At 35.5% G+C, this 16,632-nt stretch overlaps 1 protein-coding gene across 1 annotated transcript; it reads right to left on the reverse strand.

Annotated features, from left to right (window-relative positions):
* Positions 1-1,182: 1,182 nt before the first annotated feature.
* On the reverse strand, positions 1,183-14,368 carry LOC136982323 (uncharacterized). Its single transcript, XM_067278799.1, has 2 exons — positions 13,387-14,368; positions 1,183-1,202 (listed from the first exon to the last, which is right to left on the reverse strand). Exons 1-2 carry the CDS (start codon positions 14,366-14,368, stop codon positions 1,183-1,185), a joined length of 1,002 nt encoding a protein of 333 aa, XP_067134900.1.
* Between the last annotated feature and the right edge of the window lie 2,264 nt (positions 14,369-16,632).

Genomic DNA, 16,632 nt, shown 5'->3' on the forward strand with positions numbered 1-16,632 from the left:
AGGAATCATTTTTCTTTTCTACTTGGCTGATTGTATCAATCGATTTTTACATTTAGTCTCATAATATGTACAGGTGACATTAATAAACATTTCGACAAATACTTTAAGAGCACATTTAAAAACTCGAAAATAACACTTTACTGTTACTATGTTTAAGCTGAAATTTAGAAAAAACTGTATGCATAAAAATACTCAATGTCAGCTGTCTGTTTGTCACACGGTCCTTACTGAATCTCGAGAACAATGGTAGATAGATAAAAGACGAAATGAAATAATACAGAAAGCGTAGGAGCAGGAGGCTCCCATTTACGATATACGACCATCCGGTATAAACCGACATTACGTAATTTCAATTTAATATATTGTCCCATACTGGTGTTAGATACATGACTGGCATGACTCTCTTCTTATAATAAAAAGTATGGTTTACAGAGGCAAATCGCTTTCAATTAGAAATCCAAAGCTTATGTCAGATATTTTATATGGAATAAATTGAAGATGTGATTAAAAATTGCAGCCTAGAATTGTGCCGATGTCACAATACTTTTTGATCGTAATTACCGAACATATTTCAGAATACAACAATATTTCTTACACTTCTACATTTGAGAGCTATTATAAACAGCAGACAGGTTATATCTAAATCTTCCAAAATTGAAGTTATTTATTTATGCAGAAAACGTAGAAAAACGGTAAATAATCAACATACACAATAAAGCTTCTATCATTAAATAATTATTTTATATTTTAGATCTACGACAACTTCGTTTCTATACAAAGGTTTTCTTCAAACAACTTGTCTGTGGAATTCAAGTTTAAGGTGAGGTATAAATGAAATATACTTATTTAATTATTACCATAACTCAATAATTAAATTTTTATATTTTAAGATTACTTGTTTCATGAAAAGATTCGGCCAAACTAAAATGGGAATTTCTGTTGGCGACTTCTTTTACGTTCGAAAAGATTTTCTGATTCGGGTAAGTCTGTGTATTAATACTTATCCATTATGCAATAAACAATTGCCTTTGTTTACAGATGGCGAGTGCTTTATACTCAATTTTCTCTTCTGTGGTGCAAGTAACTGGAGTGATGAACAAACACAAATCGTGTAATTTAACTTATATGCCGAATAATTCAATATCCAATAATAGTAAGTCTGTATTTTAATAGTTTTTATTTTTACATTTCTGTCAGAATATCTGGAAAGAGTAAACATATTAAAAATGAATTATATAATGTAATAAATGTTTTTGAAAAATTGTAAATATACAGAGAATTCTATGAAAGTATTTATTAATAAGAATTAAAATTTGAAATTTACTCTCAGTAAAAAATTAGCTAATTTACAAAAAATTTTCTGTATTCACTGTTATTATCTATTAACGTTAATAACATGTTCAAAGTTATTATTTCAAATAGTGTAAAAATATTTCGTAATATATTAGTAGCTAATTTCTGTTTATAATATTCCTGTATACGCGTAGCGCTAAATTGTTTAAATCGTTTTATTATTATCATTATTATTAGAAAACTCAAATTATTAATTGTGTTCAAACATAAAAACATGATGAATTTTTGCTTTGTCGTGTATTAAATGTCACTTTAATAATTTACTTGTTATTTGAAAACTACACAAGTTCTACTTATTTGTTATTAAAGTGAAGTTGTTAGGAGAACATTAAAGTAAACAATCAAAAATATAGCTGAACATCAAAAATTTATTTTACTACTGTCAGTTTTATGCTTCTATCAATAAAATATGTTTTCAGCTTTATTATATGAATTAACACTTTATTACACTTCTGGTTAGGGGTTTCTATAAATTACGTAAGGGTGATTTCGGTCATTCTAGACCCCCATCCACCCCTGTGTAAGAAACCGTAATATTTTCTTTGATCCCCCTCCCCTTCCCTATCTTACGTAATATTTAAGCATAATTTTATAGAAAGATTTTAACAAAAATAATTTTTTTAATGAAACCTTAAAAACCTTAGGTCCAAAATATATAATTATTAATTAGTTAATTAATATGTACTATTATTTATAAAAGACTTTATGTGAACAAATTTAAAAATATGAAAATTTAATGAATTCGAATGAACAATTTATTTTAAGAACTTTATTTTTTAATTATTAACAATCTTTTTATTATTATAATCATTAATCAACATCATAATATTCATTTTTATATTAATTTTAATTATCACAAAAGGACGCAAAATACTTTGACAGATCGACTAGTACGTGTAAACAGAAACGATATACAAAATAAAACAAGAGAGAATAGAAACCACATTCCGTTGCCATATTGGTTACGTCTTGGCTAAGGCCAAGAAAATAAACTACATGCTGCTTAAATGTGCTAGGTGCACCGGGGGACTAAATCATAAAGCTTATAAAACTCTATATAATGGGGCAATACAACCAATGCTACTTTACGCTGGTCTCTAGCTGGGGTCATGTAACTAGTAAAAATTCAGTAGCAAGTAAATTACTCTCTCTTCAAGGACAGTTTGCCATCAGAATTTCAAAGTGCTGCAGAACTGTTTCTACTAATGCCTGTCTGATTCTAGCAGAGCTCCTTCCTTTGCCGCTATGTATTGCAAAAAAGGTTCTAAACTACTACATCAGAGCTACAAACATCAAGGCTCAACAACAGTCTCTAGTCCTATCTACGGCTGTTCAAATGCTACCATATTGCAATTACCCTATCTCTGATTCCCCTGTAAACAAGGTTATCCCCAGGGTACATTTGGTGTCATCTGCTTCCTCCATGGATAACCATGCAGACATTAATATCTACACAGATGGGTCCAAAAGCCTCTTTCATGTCTGCTCAAGTATCTGTATCTTCCTCCAAACTGGCATATTTTGCCCAAAATATGTTAGAAGGTACAGATACCCCCACATATCAAGCTGAAGAAGATGCTGACTACCAAGCTGTTCAGTGGGCCACTTCACCTCCAAACAAAACTCTGTCTATCAACATTTACAGTGATTCTTAGTCTGTCCTAAAAGCTCTATTAAATCTCAATTGCAATAGCAATAAAATCACGTATATCCAGCACTATATTAAAAATATTGTAAATAAGATAACTTTTATGTTTGTTCGTGGCCATACTGGCATACTAGGAAATAAAAAAGCCGACTTTGAGGCTAAATCAGATGCAAAGAACTACGCTCTCATTCCTCTCTCACGCACCAACCTTAAAAATTATATTTATTACAACGCTATGCAAAAGTGGAATCAACAATAGTTGAGCAGTAAAACTGGTAGAATAACTTTAGAAGACTTTATTTTCCTAGTGTCGAATGCAGGTTCTCATCACCACTTAGAGATTTAACGTTTGCTACTGCTCAACTACTTACTGAGCATGTATAACCGGGCAGAAACTGCCTCTTGCTTTTGCTCCACGGAAAACCTAGACACCGTCGACCATATGATCTATTATTGTTTAATTTACGATTAAGATAAACTTATTCTGAAATTAGAAATCTTTACGCTTCGTTTCATGTGGCCATATCCATTTGATAAGCTTTTTCAGAAGCCACTGTTTGATGCTTTTTACAATTATGTTCAAAAAATATGGAAGATAAGACTATTCATAATTTCTAGTTTTACATTTTAGTTTTTACTAAAAACCGAATATTAATTTATATTTACTTTGTATCATGTATTTTGGTTTATGTATTCTTAGTGTTATACACCCATAGGAGTAATGTACTTATTCAAATAAAAAAAAAGAGAGGGAGAGAGAGACAACTACACAGCCTTTCTTCCATGATAAAAAATGTGTCTGCTAACGTTATTATTCTATTGTGTCACACTTGATGGCATTAGTACAACAAGCGTTTTTAATAGAAACCGCCAAATTGTAAACTCCACCACTCAACGAGATCAGAAAGTAAAAATAAGAATATTACGTAAGACGAGATCTATTATCCCTACCCCTAAGTAAGAAATCGTAAGAAATCCTTGACCCTCACCCACCCCAAAATACCTTACGTAATTTATGGACGGCCCCTTATGAGATGTTATGCAGATACAATACTCGAACTATTCTAAAGCATTTATTAATATTAAACTTGAAAAGTATTTTCTTTAATTTTTCATGTTGTCTGAACTTCATAATTATTCACTATCAGAAGTATAATTAATGTCATACACAGTGTATATTTAATTAAATGTAGTTTATTTATGTAGCTGATATTCATGAATGTAGATACAATACTATCTTTATTCAATATCTAATTTGTGTTTTTTCATACATAAAAATTTTTCCGAGGAAACTACCAATTCGTTTACAGATTTTGATAGATAAAAAATGTGATAATACTAAACACTTTAATAATGTGAGTTTTGTGAATTTTGTTATTTGTCATTTGAACCAGCACCTATTGAATGTTTTAAGCTATCTTCTGACATTGTAAACTTGTTAAAAATCAAAATTAATTACTTATCAGTACTTCGCTAAGATTTTTGACAAATTTCATATTCTTTTTATGTGGTTATAACTAATTCAGTTTCACCTGAAAATGGTCTATTGTATTAGGATAAAAACGTTGTGTTCTGTTAAATAAACATTTCTCAGCAACAGAGTATTTATACTTTTTTATGAAATAATTAAATCAAAACTCCCGAGCCTTTACTACTATATACAGTCAAACCTGTTTTTATGCGGTCTTTTTTTGGGCGACTTTTTATTTGTGCGATTTTTTATGCTATTTTTTTTGTGCGGTATAGTTGGCGACTAGTCTCGTGCGATTTGTAATGTTTCACGTTGACTTATTATAGCTAAATAAACTTATTATAGCATAAATAACTTATTATAGTAATATTATTGCATGAATATGCGAAAAATGAAATAATTTATTTTTTAAGTCAACAAAACACCACCTGGGCAAAAATATGTAAAACAGACGATAGACAAGACGATGCAGTCAAGTGCTGACATCTGTTGTCAATAAATTCTATTTCGTACGGTTTTGAGTTATTTTCTGTGAGACTTTTTTATGCGGCCCTATTGACCACATAAAAAAATATTTTTTTAATTGTGTTGCGAAAACTATTTTTTATACCACTCGTGAAGTTTCGTGCGATTTTTTTTATGCGTTTTTTTTATGCGGTCCCTATCCACCGCCTAAAAACAGGTTTCACTGTATTTTTAGCAATTGCACTGCATGTTGCCAAGAATTGTCTGTATCATTTGTCGATAAACTCTGATCATTTATATTGAAACTACAGTGGATTCATAATTAAAACTCAACAGCGATATACAACTGATGTTAAGAATAGTTTATTGAAAGTAAACATAGGTTGACGTAAAAAATGTTCTTACTAAAAATAAAGTTGATGTAAAATAAATAACTTAATGAATCTTCGTTTCAAACAACAATTACTTGTTACACCTATATGTTATATTAATCGTGAGTCACACAAACGCCAATTGTCGTTATGATAGACTTTAATAGCATTGCAGTGACATGTTTTTCTTTTTATTTTTTGATTCCACAATAGAATTTGTATTCACTTTTAACAAGTTTGACATAATTGTTCGAAACTATCCATTAAATAAAATAATCCAGCAGCAAGTCGCTTAATTTTCCCAGATATTTTTACAACTTTGTATATGGTGTCACATGTTATGATATTTTATTAGAAACTTTTTATATTTTCAATTATTATAAAATGGAAAAACGCTTAATTTTAAAGGTAGTAATGGGTTGTATCAGTGGCGTAGCATAGTGGGGGCGGCAGGGGCGGCCCGCCCCGGGCGGCACTTTTAGGAAGCGGCAAAATTTCACAATAAATAATAATATCATGCAAAAATAACTAAATAAGGGGGCGGCGAAATTTTCCTCCGCCCCGGGCGGCTGACACCCACGCTACGCCACTGGGTTGTATACGAAAATTTCTAAATAATAATAAAGAGTGAAATCGTTATTAAATAAGACGGTAATGTAGATACGACCCTACAGGGCATATTACAGCTTTACACAGAACATTACAATAAGCTACCCATAAACAAGTTATCCCCTAATGAAAACAATACATGCTTAATTTAAAACATGATGGCGACCATTGTCGGTTACCATCTGAAATCGTAAAACAGTATGTAAAACGTTGCATGCAGTTTGTGCACTCGAATGTTATGTACAGTACATAGCACGTGAGATTCCGAAGTTAATTAAAATTAATTCGTGATTAATGGTGTAAGTGGAAAAACCCCACCACTTCTTATTTCTGTCACACGCGAAACAGAGGGATAAACAGAGGATCGAATATCAGCAAGAATCAACGATCTTTACGATGTTTTGAATAAGTTCTTGGAATAAATCTAAACATATGGTTATTAATGGGAAAAAACGTCAAAATCGTTTAAATTATGAGGTATGTAGAGTCACAACACTTTGTTGGTGACGTCTAAGAACTTTGAACTTCGAAAATGTCGCTTTATATGGTAAAAAGAGTTAGAACACCGGCCAGGAAGTATCGATAATTCGGCAAAAGTGTCCTATTCCTGACAGTCCGTATCAGCCAGTCCAGGACACAGCTCGAACTTAAACCGCATTAAATCAAAATTTTTTGAGTTTCGTTCCACGCTAAACAAGGATGAAAAGGGCTCAAATTCGCCTCTCGGAGCGTACATAACAAGTAATGCCATAGACGATGACGTCTCGTTTGCCATGTTTCCAGCGCCATAGAGCAGTGATTCTTAAATTTAATCGTTAGAACATAACATTCTAACGGAATTTCGAATATAATAAATACAAATATTAATAAAAAAACACCGAACAATTTTTATACACGACTGATCAAGCCTATATGATAGCACGTTCCACAAAAGCAAATCAAATATTTTTAAAATAAATTTATTATTATTTTTATGTTGGGTCTTGTGAGTCATACTCAGTTGATACCGGTGGCTGTGTACTATGCCGGACCAGAGTCAAGGCATAGTAACCAAAACAAGACAAAAATTAGAAAACTGTCAGTTTGTGTCTGTATTCAGGAATTTCCTAATAATATGATATGTATTCAATATAGTGGCCTTCTGTAGTGTGATGTATGTGTTTCTATTCAATTGTTATGGTCCCACGCTATTGTATAGTTTGTGTGGTGTGGTCTAGAGGAGAGAACGACAGGTACAATAAGCACCCTATCCATCCTCCACAGATGCCTTATTTCCTGGGCGAGTTCTACTTGATTTTTTCAGTAAATGTGTTTTGTATATTGTGAGTGTTTGGGACCGATATGTCTATAATGTATGTGATTCTATTGTGTTTGTGATGTCTGGGTCACCAATGAGCGCGGTGTCTGGTCTGTTGTGATAAATTGTCTCTCTCGTAGTATATTTTGTGCGTGTTGTTTTCCAATACTGTTTCTGGGACGTATTTGTAGTATGGTTCGTGGAGGTCTGACAATTTGTGTTTCTTTGCAAGCTCTTGATGTATTATATTTGCTACTTGATTATGTCTGTGTAAATAATCTGTCTGTGCTAAGCGCTTGCAACTAGAAGTGATGTGTTGTATAGTTTCTGGCATGATGTGACATTTTCTGCATGTGTCATTTGTGGGTTATATCTTTCAGTATGTGTTTTCTACAGTTTTTAGTATTAATGAACTGGTCCTGTATGGCAATCATGAATCTTCTGTCTCACCCGGAGAGGCATCCCCGAGCTAACCAGCTGTTTGACGCAGTTTTGTCAACAAAATGCAAGGCCTCGTCATTAAAATGCCTGCCATAGAGTGCTTATATTATTGTTATTATTATTATATTAAATTTATTATAAAATTCAATTTAATACAATATACTAATCGGGTATATTTAGAAGTTTGCACATAAATCAAGAAGAAATTCAGAACAAGTAGTAAATCTTCCATTATGCTCTACACAAGTAAATTCAGTAGGGTGGTCAGATATTATGCGACCATTGAGTATGTATGTGGGATCACCGGGAGGTCGGATGGAGTCGGCCTCCTTTATCTCGGTTCACAGGTCGGTTAAGACCTGCCCATTGTCGAGGATGGCTTGTCCAGTCTGGAACTAGTAACTTGTCAGGTCGAGTGGAGGAGGAAAGAGGGATCGTTAATAAGACAGAGGCTAGATTCGAATAAATGACACCAGTTAAAATAACAAACAGAATTTATTACGAAATACTAACAAACAGTTACACCGAATAACATTGACAGAGATATTACGTACTAACATAGGAAAGTTCGAACCCGAGAGAGAGTTTACAAATAAGTGGTCGTCATACCTCAACAAGTATCGGAGTCGGATGACAGAGTCAATACAAAATCCGTAGTGGCGTAGCAGCTTCGAGCATAGAATTTCAGCGTAGAGGCTTCGTATCCGACTAGAGGCGGGAGCTACGAACGACGACCTGTGTGCTTGCTCCCCTCCTTTTTATTTCGTCCCCTCGTTAATTTTGTTGCCAATAAGCGAATTTTGTCTTTAGTTCCGAGTGTGACTCAGTTTCGAGTTTCGAGGGGAAGGGGTAGGTACAGTCAATCCCCTAAGACAGGTCAGTTTTTGGTTTGGAATTCAGTTATTGATGTCAAGATAATGACTAATTTACATTTTTATTTCGCCGGTGAATTCGAACTCTCACATGTATATTTTAAAATCTGTTATTATATTTACCATACTTGCACCTAATTTATTACTACGTTTATCCTTTGAAAGTCGAGTATTTAAAATTAGGTTATTATAATCGTTGTACCAAGGATCTATTATTTCAGCAATATGAGAATTAAAATCCCCGAAAAGAAGAGTTAATGGTGTAATATGTTGCCAAAGTTCAAGTGATTTAGGATCGACATACTAAAAAAAGATTTTATCTGGTGGAATACAAGCAACAGCCACAATCATTAGTTCATCTCTTAAGTTCGTAAATTTAGGTATAGTCATTTCGATTAATAACATTATAAGATTATCAGACTTTTTTATACGAAAAATTTTACATAAATTCTTTTTTAATAATAAGTATATTCCTCCACTAGGCCGGAATGGTCTAATTGGTGTTCTAGAAGGAATGTTTTCTATTAAGTAATCTTTGAATGTATTTAATTTATAAAACTGTAGGTAACCCATGTGTCTGTTATTCCAGTGATATCTGCTTCAAGTTTGAGTCACCTGATAAAATTTTATTTTTTAATTCCTGGCAATTCCAGTTTATCACTGCTAATATTTGATTATTCGTGGTATTTATTGTAAGACCGATTCTTCGCAATTTATTAGACTTTAAGTTGCAAAATTCTGTATTGATGGATTAAAAAAGAATTTCTTCATTTACTAATTGTTTTGTTCTTATGCAGTATGTAATGTTATGTTATCTTGTTTTAATACTAAAATATAATTACGAAGTTTAACCTGGTGATTTTGCTTTTTCGTTTCGATATAAAAGAGAAAAAAATTATTTCGTCTTGTACGAGAAACCTTTGTGAGATCAGCTGAGATTTGCATATTTTGCCATTCACCAACTAATTTTTCTCGTTTTCCTTTGATGAAAGTTAGTTAGTTAGTTAGTTAGTTAGTTCTAGTTTTTTGGCACAAGAGCCATACAGGCTATGCTGCGCCATGACAAATGGTAAAATTAAACAAAGCTAAATATATATATCACAAAACGTCAATACAACACAAAACACAGTGCAAACAAACAGAACAACACAAATATAAATATATAATAAATAAATAAATAAATAAATAAATTAGTTAACTTAAATCTCTCTATTAATATTTATAACTTTCAAAAAGTTCAGTATCTTATCAAGATTTGGCCTCTGGCCCAAAATCTCTCTCAAATTTGCATTTCCGAAATGCTGTCTGCGACTCTGGTCAAAAGCAACACAGTTGCAAAGTATGTGTTTAACACTTAAAGTACAAATGCAATACTGGCATACTGGCTGGTCATCACCCTTCAAAAGGTATTGATGAGTAAGCCGAGTATGTCCAATCCTCAGACGAGTAAGAATGACTTCAGATCTCCTATCATACTGTTTGTTGTGTGTCCAATTTTCTATTATAGGTTTGATCTCGTAAAGTTTATTGTGGACTTGTTCGTTCCACACATTTTGCCATCTCTCTGCTAGTCGTTTTTTAACGACCAGCTTCAAGTCACCTCCTTCAATAAACATTGTATGCTGAGAAGGACTTGCTGACTTTGCAGCTGCGTCAGCTGCTTCATTCCCTTTTATACCTACATGGCCTGGGACCCAACAGAATTTTACAAAAATATTACTCGCAATAAGATGGCAAAACAGTTTGCGAATTTTAATCACTATAGAGTGAGAACTAGGTTCATGTGAGATCAAAGCCTGAAGTGCACTAACTGAGTCAGTGTAAATAACACAGCGACGATGACCTTTCCTAATTACATATTTTAAGGCTAGATAAATAGCCTGCAACTCTGCAGTAAAGATGGAAGAATTCGATGCAATTTGTTCTGCCACGATCTCATCCTGGCAGACAAAGGCTGAGCCAACGTAATCAACCGATTTCGATCCATCAGTATAAATAGGAATTAAATTCCTGTCGTGGTGTTGAATTTCTGCAAAGTGCTGCCTATAGATGTAGTCCGGGGTGGATTCTTTAGGAAACTGCTTTAAGCTAAAGTCAACATTAATCACAGGAGTTGACCAAGGTGATATATTATCGACCTCGGCCTGTGAAATGTTGCTTGTGTCCAAATCAATCGTGCTGCTTACATTCTCCATTCTAATGTCAAATGTAGGGACACAACTTGGGCGAGCTGTAAATAATCTTTTCAGCTGAGTATCTGATACTCTACAATAAACTGAAGGTTTAGCCAGAGATTTCTGTTTAATGTAATAGAACAAAGACAACTGCTCTCTCCTGAGAGATAGTGGAGGCTCATAAGCATCTACGTACAAACTTTGGACAGGAGAAGTTCGAAACGCACCAGTGCACAAACGCAATGCTTGATGGTGGATTGGATCCAGCATCCGAAGAGTAGATTCTCGCGCAGAGCCATACACAATACATCCATAATCAAGCTTAGAGCGAACAAGGGCTCTATATATTCTGAGCATTGAACATTTGTCTGCTCCCCAGAATGAGCAGCATAATACCTTTAAAAGGTTCAGAGATTTTAAACATCTACTCTTCAAATTGCGCAAGTGTGGCAAGAACGTCAATTTATGGTCGAACACAACACCCAAAAATTTTGCTTCGTTGACCATTGGGATTTTAACCCCATTTAGGTGAATTTCAGGGTCCAGGTGCAAACCACGCCTTCGGCAAAAGTGGATGCACGAGGTCTTCTCTGCATTAAAAGTAAAACCATTGATCTTGGACCAATTGTCTATGCGATTTAGAGAGGTTTGCAGTTGTCTCTCAATAAAACTCATGTTAGTAGACTGACAGGAGATCTGAAAGTCATCCACATACAAGGAGTGTTTCACACTGGAAGGAAGACACTTAGCTATGCTATTAATTTTGATTAGGAACAGAGTCACACTCAAAATACAACCTTGAGGAACACCTTCTTCTTGTGTGTAAAGCCTAGATAAAGTGTTGCCAATCCTAACTTGGAATCTTCGATTCTGCAAGAAGTTTTTTATAAAAATCGGCAAATTACCCCGCAATCCGAATTCGTGCAGATCACGGAGTATCCCGTATCGCCAGCAGCGATCATAAGCCTTCTCTATATCGAAAAACACAGACACTAAGTGCTGTCGTCTAACAAACGCTTCGCGTATAGATGTTTCAAGGTTTACTAAATTGTCTGTGGTACTTCTGTTCCTACGGAATCCACTCTGATGTGGTGAAAAGTAGTTCTTTTCCTCTAGGAGGAACATCAGGCGTCTGTTTACCATTCTCTCAAAAAGTTTGCAGAGACAACTCGTCAAAGAGATTGGTCTGTAATTAGAGGGATTCTTACAGTCTTTTCCTGGCTTGGGAATGGGAATAATGATTGATAGCCTCCAAGAGTCAGGGAAAATATGTTCTGTCCATATTCTGTTAAACAGATTCAGAAGATTACCAAGGGAATTGTTTGACAGATTTTTAATCATGCTGTAGTGAATTTTATCCGGGCCTACAGCAGTATTCCCCGAGCGAGAGATCGCTGTTCGTAGTTCTATTCTGCTGAATGGCACATTGTATTCCTCATTAGATGAAGAATGGAAAGTTTAAATTTTGTTTTTCTGTTTGGGCTTTATAAGCCTGAAAGTTCTTTGTATACATTATATTGCTGGATGAAGAAGAAAACGTTTCACCCAACAAATCAGCAATACCTTTTATGTCACTGATTATTGTGCCATTATTTTCCAGCATGGACAGAGAGTGACAAGCATATTTCCCATTAATTTTATGGATTTTATCCCAGACTGCTTTTGAGCTGGTGGAAGATGTTATGCTAGATACATACTTCCTCCAAGAATCCCTTTGGCTTTGCCTTCTTATTTTTCTGGCATTTGCCTTTGCTTTTTTAAAAGCAATCAAATTGTTAGCAGTGGGGTATCTTCTGAAAATCCCCCATGCTTTCTTTTGTTTTTTAAATGCTGCCTCGCAATTCTGATCCCACCATGGTTTCGGATGTTTTGGATATCTGGTTGACGTTTTCCCCATTGTTTTTTCGGCTGCCTGAATAATACTGGAAGTGACAACTTCTACTGCATCATTGATATCAGCAGTATTGACCATTTCTTCAGTGATGTTAGCCAAAGAGGAAAATGCAGGCCAATCTGCCGTTTCAAATTTCCAGCGTGGTGGACGGGCTGTTTCACAGCTTTCTCTGCCTCGATATTTTAGAAATATTGGGAAGTGGTCACTAGAGAGTGGATTAGATCCAACCTCCCATGTAAACGCTGAAAACAGATTCGGGGTTGCTAATGATAGGTCAATGGCAGTGAATGTTCTTGTTGGGGCGTGGAAGTATGTCACTTCTCCAGTATTAAATAAATACAGTTGGTGATTGCCTATAAATCTCTCAATGGCCCTGCCTCGACGGTTTATGTCGGGACTGCCCCACATTGGATTGTGGCCATTGAAATCACCAAGTAAAAGGAATGGAGTCGGTAGTTGTTCAACCAAGGCATCCAATTCATCTTCATCGACTCTGACATCTGGTGGCAAGTATATGGAACAAACTGTGACAGTTACTCCAATAGAAATTCTGACTGCCACAGCTTGCAGCTCTGTTGTTATTTGTACCGGTAAGGACGGGATGCAGTTTGAAACCAGTATAGCCACACCTCCACTGGCGCGGTTGTGGCTATCATCATCCTTGCGGTAGAGTCCAAATCCTTTTAAAGATATTTTTTCTCCAGGTTTTAAATGTGTTTCCTGGAGTGCCACGCAGAGAGATGTGGTAGATAATGTCAGGTGTTTAACGTCAGAGAAGTTGTTGCGGAAACCACGACAGTTCCACTGAATTATTTTATAATCCATTATGTGTTTGACACAGCATTCTTTCGCAAAAGTGTCCCTCTTCAATTTAACTGATGATTTTCCTTTTAGAGGCGATGTTGTTTGGGTCACCTCCAGTTTATTCTCTTCGTCAGAGATATCAGAGAACTCACTCATCGACTGAGCCTCCGATTTTTTGGATTTGGAGAGTGCTGCTTTCACTCTCTGTTTGTTTAGTGGGTTCTTACTCGCTTTTTTGGAACCCACATTCCTAGTTGTTATCCCAGTTTTTGGTAGAGGTGTTTTTGCTTTTGTACTCTCCTGTTCTGGTGTTTTCATAGATGGGAGTATTAAACATTTCGCATGGCGTGTAAGAGATTCACTTGGGGAGACAGAAATCTCTGTTTGAACCCCACATGTGTTAGTAGATTTCAACACGGCAGCAAATGTCTTTTGTTGCATAGGTGCACTTAGACTGACCATGCGACGAGCCTCTGGATATGAGATGTTTTTCACAGTTTTTACCCGTTGGATCTCTTTTTCTCTTTGCCATGCAAGGCACTTTCGTGAGTAGGAAGGATGGGCATCTTTGCAGTTCACACAGTGTGGCGTACTTTTACATTCAGTACTGTTGTGACCTTCAGTTCCACACTGTGCGCACAAGTTTTTGCCTCGACAAGAGGTCTGGGAATGTCCAAATCGCTGGCATTTAAAGCAACGCAGCGGATTTGGAATATACGGACGAACTGCGCAGCGCAGATATCCTGCTGTAACGAAAGATGGCAGTGTCGGGTTGTTGAATGTGATAATTAAATGTTTAGTGGGTATCAACTTGCCGTCTCGACGGATCGAAATGCGTCGGACAGAAGTGACACCTTGGTCCGAGAGGCCGATCTGAATGTCTGATTCGTCTTCAGACATCAAGTCAAACTCAGATATCACACCACGTGATGAGTTCAAACTTCCGTGTGGTGTGACCGATATTCCCATGTCTCCAAGAGTTGTAATTGACAAAAGCTTTGTTGTTTGTTGAGGAGAGGCTGTTTCTACAGTAAGTCCCCTGACCTCAATTTTTGAATTTTTTTCAAATGCCCAATGGTTGATTCAAACAGCTTTTGAATCAAAAAGGGGGAACACTTAGCAAGGGGTTTTTCCCCAGTTGCATGTACTATTAAGTAAGCAGGTTGGCTGGAGGTCTTTTCTTTGGTCGCTTGAATTGAGTTTTTGCAATCCATATTTAAGAATGTATATTCAGCTCCTAGTGACCCCACCCACCATGGGGCCTGACAGGAGGATGCTGTCACATGGGAGACTCCCATAGACCGTCGCACCAGGGTTTCCCAGGAGCTATACCCTCACAATGCAGTCAAGAAGAGCACACCTTGTCTGACGTGTCTGCCTGGTCTGCATCGATCGGTTGACTCCAAGTCGAGGTCAAGAATGACTCAACGACCAGCCGATTCACTCAAACGGAGCCTGATTTGAGCCTCCCGTTTATCCGAAGCAGGGGCCAAAGCAGTGTGTTGGGGACGGTATGTTGCCCCTCAACTACCAGGATCTCCCTTTTTGGCATACGGGCCACCATGCACGGCAAACACGTGGGTGGGCGTTCAGATCCCAGGGATGGTAAAGAAGAGATACTAAACCATCTCTGGGAGGTCCCCTCACCACGGACAGGAACCCACATCGAGGTGCCTTTGATGAAAGAAGTTAAAAATGATTGCAAATTTGGTTATGCCTTAACAATAATTTTATAACAGTTTTTTGTATTAGTTAATTGAGTTATAACTAAGATATATTCTAAAAGTACTGAATGTTTCATAAAATTCCATATATCTTGTGTTAAAATATTTTTCGAACTAGGATATTTATATAAAATTACATTATTTTGATTAAAATTATTAATTAGAAAATCCATTTTGAAGTGCCTAAGTTCCTTTTACGTTTTTAATCTCATAACTTGTAATTCCATGTTTTGTATTTTTTCTTCTGCCTTATGAAATTCATTTTTAAATTCTTGTCTTGAGTCTAAATTAGTTTTTATAGAAGTCATTTGATCAGCTAGTCTCTCGTTAGTTGTTACGGAATAAAATTTATCAGATTTAATTAACTCTGTCATTGAGGTGTCTGAATTTACTTCAGTATTCACTATTGATTTCAAACTTGGTACATTTGACTCACCAGAATTTGACGGAAAATCTTGTACGCCATCTATCTGTGAGTCAGTTTCATCTCTAGACATATTCGGTACTTCTTTATTCTCTGGTAAGCTGAAGTCAGTTATTAGTTTGGTGTTAGAAGTAACATGCTCTTTCCTGTTGCTTGACTTACTTTGACCCAACGCACAGTAGGGCCAAATCCCAAAAAGCTGGCCAAAAGTCAAAAGCGTTATAAATTTGGCTGAAAATCAGTACTCTGGGGTTTTCGGGGTCGCTGATTACGAATCCGAACTCAAAATTTGAAAAAGAAACAAAATGGCGGATTTAACATGAACCACTTTTATAGAAAAACTAAAAAATACATTTATAGGCCTATATTGTATAATAGGATAAAACATACAATCGGTTTATTAAAAGTTCATGCATCGTCATCCGAAGAATAATTTGATTCACAATCAGATAATTCAACTTTGAAATCGCTGAAACCCTTCTGTGTATTCGTTTTTCGAATTCTTATTTGTTCCTTTTCTTTATCACGCTTGCCATTTTTTGATTCTAAGCATATATGCTACATGCAAACAACATTTAAAACGCCGTATCCATGCATGTAAAGTTGATAATACAAACTGTAATTGATCTTCGGAGACTTCCTTTTCTAGAATTGCATCGATATTGTTAAAGTCTTTTGAAGTTGCTTTGCATAAATAGCATCGTTGAGTAGACATATTATGCGTGATAGCATTACAAACTTTACCGTCTATCATGGTGAAAGCAAGTCGAAAAGAAACTCTTATTTCTTTTCCATCTATGATTTTTTCGAAAGGGACAAGATTGTTCTCTTGCTGTTTAATATACTCCATTTCATCACGAGTGGCTTCAGGACTCTCGTGAAAAAATTAAATCCTAATTGGTCTACAAAAACGAGATGACGGCCTTGGATTTTTCCATACAACAAGTCTACCGTTTGTTTTTTGGTCATCTGACCGCAGACAAGTTTAAGAAAAAGAGTAAAACATTCCGCGTCATTAATGTACAAAATTCAGAAAGCTATGTTTTACATTGCAATAACTCGCACCAATGACACAATAGCAGCTA

The sequence above is a fragment of the Centruroides vittatus genome, unplaced genomic scaffold (assembly GCF_030686945.1).
Source record: "Centruroides vittatus isolate TY-2023 unplaced genomic scaffold, ASM3068694v2 contig_82, whole genome shotgun sequence".
Lineage (NCBI taxonomy): Eukaryota > Metazoa > Arthropoda > Arachnida > Scorpiones > Buthidae > Centruroides > Centruroides vittatus.